The sequence below is a fragment of the Peromyscus californicus genome, unplaced genomic scaffold (assembly GCF_007827085.1).
Source record: "Peromyscus californicus insignis strain IS unplaced genomic scaffold, ASM782708v3 Scaffold_21__1_contigs__length_65335640, whole genome shotgun sequence".
NCBI classification, from domain to species: domain Eukaryota; kingdom Metazoa; phylum Chordata; class Mammalia; order Rodentia; family Cricetidae; genus Peromyscus; species Peromyscus californicus.
Genome location: NW_026294514.1, coordinates 55,748,872 through 55,756,493, shown reverse-complemented (window position 1 = coordinate 55,756,493; position 7,622 = coordinate 55,748,872). Strand labels below are relative to the sequence as shown.

At 54.8% G+C, this 7,622-nt stretch overlaps 1 protein-coding gene across 1 annotated transcript; it reads left to right on the top strand.

Annotated features, from left to right (window-relative positions):
- The first annotated feature begins 839 nt into the window (after positions 1-839).
- Positions 840-6,972, top strand: LOC128117383 (aquaporin-12). The gene is made up of 3 exons (XM_052749279.1): positions 840-1,446; positions 3,334-3,450; positions 6,824-6,972. The coding sequence occupies exons 1-3, from the start codon at positions 840-842 to the stop codon at positions 6,970-6,972; spliced, it is 873 nt and encodes a 290-aa protein (XP_052605239.1).
- The last annotated feature ends 650 nt before the right edge of the window (positions 6,973-7,622 follow it).

Genomic DNA, 7,622 nt, shown 5'->3' with positions numbered 1-7,622 from the left:
ATGCAGGGGCAGGGTGCTGTGTCCCCTGACAGGTAACACCATGCCCTCATCCTGGCCCAACACATCCTGGGGTCTGTAGGAAGCAGCAGTGTTTCTCGGCCAATCATTTTGTCAAACACTTCTTCTAGGTCTTTCTTTTAAAAATATATATTGTTTGATGTACACAGCCAGGCAGAAAAATCAAAAGCACGGTGAAGGGCCCACTTCTGCAGTCGTGGTGTCCTGCAGCCTGGAGCTCCCTACTAGGGCCCTGGTTTTCCGTGTGCATGGGGGAGCGAGTGTGGGGACTGACCCATACAGCGGGTCCCAGTGTGGCAGCTACTTCTTGGTTAATTCCAGGAGTTAGTGAGCCAGTGTGATTGTGGCTCTAAGGGTCCTTCCCAGGAGGGGACATCGTACAGTTGCAGAATGATGAGGGACCAAGTGGAGACAATGTAGACAATGGGAAGAGGTGTTGTGATCCTGATGCCCCCCCCCACCCCCGGGTATGAGTCATAGACTTCATGGTGGCTTTGAAGAAGGTGGCCTGTCTCCAGGCTGGTGGGAGAGGGAAGCGGGGTGGGGGTGGGGTGGGGGTGGGGTGGGGGAGGTGGGGGGGGACGGGGGGCAGGGTGCCTCAGCCCAGGGACTTCACTAAGCAAGACGGGCCCTCTGTGGGTGTTCCTTGCAACACTTGGCACTGTGACCGGTGCTGTCACTTGTAAGGGGCACAGGTGTGGTGTTCCCAGTAGCCACGTGCATTCTCTTACAGCTCCTCTGTCCTTGGGCCGTGGGGCCAGCCAGCCTCCCACAGGGCACCAGGTCCTTGCTCAGCGCGGCTCCTTGCAGATCCCAGAGCGATGGCCAGTCTGAATGTGTCCCTTTCTTTCTTTTTTGCCACCTGTGCCCTCTGTGAGGTGGCCAGGAGGGTCTCGAAAGCCCTGCTCCCAGCAGGGACCTACGTCAGTTTTTCCCGGGAGGCCGTGGGTGCGGCCCAGCTGGCAGCCTGCTGCCTAGAGATGCGAGTGTTGGTGGAACTTGGCCCCTGGGCTGGGGGCTTCGGGCCCGACCTGTTGCTGACCCTGGTCTTCCTGCTCTTCGTGGTGCACGGGGTCACCTTTGATGGGGCCTCTGCCAACCCCACTGTGGCCTTCCAGGAGTTCCTCATGGCGGAGGCCTCGCTGCCCAGCACTCTGCTGAAAGTGGCGGCCCAGGTGCTGGGCGCGCAGGCCGCCGCTGCCCTGACGCAGCGCTGCTGGGCCTGGGAACTCAGTGACCTGCACTTGCTGCAGAGCCTCATGGCTGTGCACTGCAGCTCGACCCTGCGCACATCCGTGTTGCAGGGCACCCTGGTGGAGGGCGCCTGCACCTTCTTCTTTCATCTGAGCCTCCTCCGTCTGCAGCACAGCCTTCTTGTCTACAGGGTGCCTGCCCTGGCTCTGCTGGTCACTGTCATGGCCTACACAGGTGAGACCCGCTCCCCTTTCTGCTGGACCTGTCAGGACCTCAACACCTTCACGGGTACCCAAAAGGGGTTCTTCTGGCCAAGGGTCCCACAAGTCCTTGTGGTCACTTCTTGGGCCCCTGACAGGTGGGTAGAGGCTGGAAGGCTAGACCTGGGGGGTGGGTTTTGTGTAGGGGAGCCGTGTCCCATATATCTCTCCTCGATTCCCAGCTGCAATGTTCATTACATCTGGGGCAGCGGGAGCAGCTAGGCAGTTCAAGGTTTGGTCCTGGCTGTGCTCTGGATGCCCCTGAGCCCTCGAACAGCCCATACAGGGCAACAAGTCTTAGGATTTCTTTCTCCTTTCCACCCTCCTCACTCAGACCTGAGACAGCAGCAGCCCCTCATGCCTGTAACCTCTGTCCCGGCCATGCTGGCATCCTGACTAGGCTTTTGTGGTCTCTGGTGCTCTTGCGGGCGCTGCTCAGGCCAACTCAAAGCCTACACTCTGATTTTGTTTCCCAGATCCACCTGGAGGGAGGCATCCCTAAATGGGATCCCAGGACAGGGAGCACTACAGGGGATCACCGCAGGCTATTGACCAGCTGCTCCCGAGAGCTGCAGACTCTGTGGATGTTGCATCATGCTAGATGCAGAGGTTTCTTTTTTTTCCTTCCTTCCTTCCTTCCTTCCTTCCTTCCTTCCTTCCTTCCTTCCTTCCAGATTTATTTTGTATGCAGTGTTCTGTATGCAGGCCAGAAGAGGGCGTCAGATCTCATTAGAGATGGTTGTGAGCCACCTTGTGATTGCTGGGAATTGAACTCGGGACCTCTGGAAGAGCAGCCAGTGCTCTTAACCGCTGAGCCATCTCTCCAGCCCAGAGCTGAGGTTTCTAAAGGCTTGTTCTAGGAGGCCAAGAGCCCAGGAAGCAGAAACAGCACAAGCCAATGCTGAGTCAAGCCAGCTCAAGACTTTGCAACCTATACTAGCAAGATCACGAGAAAGACCTCCAACACCCTGATCAGAGGGGATAAGCTGAGGCCAGAAGTACAAGAGAACACGGGAGGGTGGTGGTCTACTGCAGAATGCACAGGAGCAGCTGTGTCCTACCCTGTGGGCCAGGGTTCTCACCTCCCACCGCAGAGCTGCCTGTGACCTGCACCCAGGTCCAGGTCCACACAACACTTGCTCTTCCTGAGGCCCAGCTTCTGCTCTGCCTGCCCAACGTCATTGTCTGCTTCCTGGTGTGGCCTGAAAAATCGTAGCTGGCTCAACTGCTCCCCTCACCTGGCTTCTCTCCTGTGGGGTCTCAGCTGGTGACTCCTCTGTAGTTATCCCAAGGCCTGAAGGTGACATCTCTGTCCCTGTTGCTGTTTTTATCTCAGTCTCCCCGTCTCACTCTTTACACCCCCCACCCCACCCCACCCACCCCCACTCCCGTCTCCTTTCCTTGTTTTATTTTGGTGTTGGTTTTGTGGTGTTTTTTGGTTTTTTTTTTAAATCCCCTCTCTGGCTCTGGTCCTCTCTTGGTGTGTCTGCCCGCCGCCCCCCCACCCCCTTTCTCTTTCCCTCTCCATAGCCTTTGATATTTCTCCTCATACCTCTCTGGGCCACCTCCCAGAAGGCAGGGGCGTTGGATCAGAGGACTCCTGATGCAGGAGTCTCGGGGTGAGGGATGGGGGAGTGTGTCAGACATCCTTGGTATAACCTTGGTCCCAGCTCCTCCCCTGTGACCTTTGCCCTCGGCTGCTCCAGCCTTGTTCCTCTGTGCTCATCAGCATGCCACAGGGAGACCAGATGCCCCCAGTCCCCTAGTGCCAAGAGCCGAAGCCTGTGTCTAACGGTGTGGTCTCAGAGGCGGCAGCTTCAGTCAGAACCAGCCCATGAGGATTCTGTGCATCTGTCCACAGCTGGACCCTACACATCTGCCTTCTTCAATCCTGCCCTGGCTGCCTCTGTCACATTCCACTGCTCTGGGAACACCTTGCTGGAGTATGCCCATGTGTATTGCCTGGGTCCTGTGGCAGGTGAGCTGTGGGGGCAAGGCCGACCTGGGTAGTGTCCATGGACAGACACAGACACAGACACTCAGGGCATGGCTGGCTACAGATTCACAATGCTGCCATCCTTCCTGGCTCCCCAGGATCTTGGTGGTTGGGGCAACAAGGGTTTCAGATCTGTTCTCCTGGTCTCTGCAGTGTGGACAGTTGGAGGAAGTGACTAGGATGGGTATGTCTTGGTTTGGATGGTCACAGAGGAGGGGGATGGTGTTAGGTGGAGAATGGGGTATGGAGAATTTGACACTCCGAGGGCTCTGTGTGGGCAGCAGGGACAGGCTGCACGGGTTCACTTGTGTCTGGGTTCCCTTCTCCTCACGGCATCTTTACATACCCAGTTAAAGCTGTCTTTCTGGGTGCTGCCACCACGGGGTCTCTGGGACATGCTTGGATGATCCCATGCCCTTTGGGGCTGCAGCCCTGAGTGGTCAGGGCCTGTAGCTCCTGGTAGGTCTGCCCTGTGACCCCTTGAAGCCCAAAGGGGACCCCCTCCGGTCATCAAGGTCTGAATGAGGAATAGCAGTGAAAGGCCCTGGGCTAGAGTAATCCAGAGAAGGCCACCAGATGTCCCTCGCTCCAGGACCTGGGAAATACTGGTTCTGGCAGATTCCTCTCTGGCACTGGGCCCAGCCACTAGGTGTTCCCACACCATTCATGGCTTTGCCAGATGACTGATGTCCACCGGAACCTTGGAAACTCTCCACTCCTTCCAGGTCCACACTCCACACTCGGCAGGAGTCAGGGCAGAGCCTCAACCCGGGGCTGGGGGGGAGAAACGGAGACAGAAGTCCCAACTCTCCCCACAAACACAAGCTTGGCGTGATGCCTGGGAGATGGTCTCACCACCAGGAACCTGGGTTCTTGTAATGTGGTAGAAAAGATAAGACTCCTCTCTCTGCCCCATGGACCCTATCCCCACGGGCCACGCTTCTGTGGACTGCTTCCAGTTTATCCCCTTGTCCCCACATACACGCTGCAGGGCTCCTCTATGATTTTTTCAGCTTTAGTTAACTTGTATGTAGGTGTATGTGCATGTGTGTACATGTGTTCATGTATGTGAGTACACGCGCGGGTGCACACGGAAGCCAGAGGCCAACCTTGGATGTCATTCCCTCGTGGTTTGTGTTTTGAGAGAGCTCTCTGAGTAGACTGACTGGCCAGCGAACACCGGGGATCTTGACACTTCCTCCCCAGTGCTGGCATTACAAGTGCGTGCCACTGTATCTTGCTTTTTTGGGGTGAGCTTGGAGACAGGGTCTCACCATGTAGCCCTGGCTGTCCTGGAACTCTTTACGTAGAGCAGGCTGGCCTCAAACTCATAGAGGTCCGTCTGCCTCTGTCTCCTGAGTGCTGGGATCAAAGGCTTGCACCACTGTATCCGGCTTGTCTGGCTTTTTATACATAGGTTCTAGAGACCAAACACAGGCCCTCGTACTTACAAGACAAGCACTTTATGGGCCAAGCCATCTCTTCAGCCCTAATAATTCAGTTTTTGGCATAACTTTGGGTAGGCTGCCCCCATGCTCATCCCTCATGATATGGGCGTCACTTCTGGCCTGATCAGCTTGGCCTCAGACTTGTGATCCTCCTGCCTGGTGTGACAGAATGACGGGCATGTCACCACGCCTGGCTCAGGCCACCATCTTCATCTAGAAGTTGACAACACAAAAACAAAAGTTTACAAAGTTTAGTTAGAATTCAACATTGAGGAGCTGGACAGCGGTGGCGCACGCCTTTAATCCCAGCACTCAGGAGGCAGAGGCAGGAGGATCTCTGTGAGTTCCAGGACAGCCTGGTCTACAGAGTGAGTTCCAGGACAGCCAGAGGTTACACAGAGAAACCCTGTCTTGAAAAAACAAAACAAAACAAAAAACACCCCCCCCAAAAAGACCAAGATAGTTAAACATTAGACAGAGCTCAGGGAATCCTATGGAAGAGAGGGATGAAGGATTGTAGGAGCCAGAGGGGTCAAGGACATCACAAAAAACCCCCACGGAATCAACTAACCTAGGCTCATAGGGGCTCACAGAGTCTGAACCGACAACCAGGGATCCTGCATGGGACTGACCTAGGCCCTCTGCATATGTGTTACAGTTGTGTAGTTGGGTCCACTTGTGGGACTCCTAACAGCGAGAGCCTATTCCTCACCCCGGGTGGCCTTGTCAGTCTTGGTACAAGGAGAGGAGTTTAGTCCTACTGCAACTTGATATGCCATGTTTTGTTGACACCCATGGGACACCTGCCCTTTTTTGAACAGAGGAGTGGATGTGGGGAGGGGGAGGAGGGGGAGGGGAGTGGGACCTGCTGTTTGGGATCTTTCCTCCTTCCCTGGCTAGCTGGTCCCTCTAAGAACCTGGAGGAGGCGGGACTTAAAATATCAGTGAAAACATGGAGGTTGAGCCAGCTTCCCGCTGTCCTTCCCAACCCAGGTCTGACCCTGCTCTTTCCCTGTCTTAGGGTTATCATTGCTGCGATGAAACACCATGACCAAAACAACTTGGGGAGGAAAGGGGTTATTTGGCTTATGCTTCCATATCACTGTTCATCATTGAAGGAAGTCAGGACAGGAACTCAAACAGGGCAAGAACATAGAGGCAGGAACTGATGTAGAAGCCATGGAGGAGTGCTGCTTACTGGCTTGTTTCCTCTGGCTTGCTCAGCCTGCTCTCTTATGGCACCATCCACAATTTGGGCTGGGCCCTCTTCCATTAATTGTTTATTAAGAAAATGTCCTATAGGTTTGCCCACAGCCCACTCTTATGGAGGTGTTTTTGTTTTTGTTTTTGTTTTTGTTTTGAGACAGGGTTTCTCTGTGTAGCCCTGGCTGTCCTGGAAACTTGCTCTACAGGCTAGCTTTGAACTCACAGAGATCCATCTGCCTCTGCCTCCCAAGTGCTGGGATTAAAGGTGTGCGCCACCACCGCCACCACCACCACCAGGCAGAGGCATTTTCTTAACTGAGGTTTCCTCCTCTAGATGACTTTAGTTTGTGTCAAGTTGACATAAAACTATCCAGCATGCCCCCTCCCCCCAAACTACTCCTCACTGAAAGCAGTCCTGCCCACCACACCACCCTCAGAGGCAGCCTGAAAGAGAGGCTGTAAAATATAGCACCGGAAAATGGCATGGGACATTTGCGTGGGACATCCTGAGTCCTGGGTCCCCAGAGCATAATCTGGAAGGATCCTAACCTCCCATGAGTGCTCCATGGGCTATCTAGGCAGCATGTTCTCAGCACCAAGGAGCAGGACCCTGAGAAAGGATGTGGCCAGGAAGAGCCTTGCCGGGAGGGCCTGGACTCTTTCATCCGGGCTGTTCCATAATCTGACCCCGTCTCTTGCAGGGATGACCCTGGCTGTCTTACTCCATCAGGGCCACCTTCCCCGCCTTTTCCAGAGAAATCTGTTCTACCGGCAGAAAAACAAATACCGAACTCCCAGAGGGAAGCTGTCCCCAGGTTCTGTGGACACCCAGATGCTCACAAAGGAGTAGAGTGGCAAAAGGCTCTAGCCTTTGCACACCAGGGCTGTAGGCACTGGAGTCCAGCTGAGTTGTCTTGCTCACGGAGGCTTCAGTCACCTCCTAAAACTCCTCAGGTCCCCTCGATGAAATCGTTTGCCAATAAACCGTTGCTAAGACCCGCCTGTCTCCCTGGCCTGACGGAAGCTTCTGGAAGGACAGGTGAGGGTGAGTCCTTTTTACCTATTACACGTTCTTTCCTGATTCGTGTTTACAGAGTGATAATTAAAAGTAAGGCTACAAAGACTGGCAGAAAGCCCAGGGTGAGCTAACATGGGCCTGGCTACCTGGTACATGCCTGGGAACCCACAGTCAAGAGAGGCCTAAGTCTTTCTGGGGACCCCAAAGATAACAGTGGAGATTTCAGTGAATGTTTCAGGGGTCTGGGCCTGGCACAAGGAACCTAATGCTGCCATCTATCAAGTTTCCTACCCTTAGGACACAGGCTATTTGCCCCCCAAAGCTAGGCCAACCCTATTCCCATGAGTTCCTGGGTCAGTTGCTCTGTGGTGGGGTAGGACTAGAGGACAAAACAAGGGGGTAGTCCCGGTTTCCCAGATACTGGTGAGGCCACATGGAGGCAAAAGAAGATTCTTCCAGGCCCTTCCGTGCCTGCCCCTTCA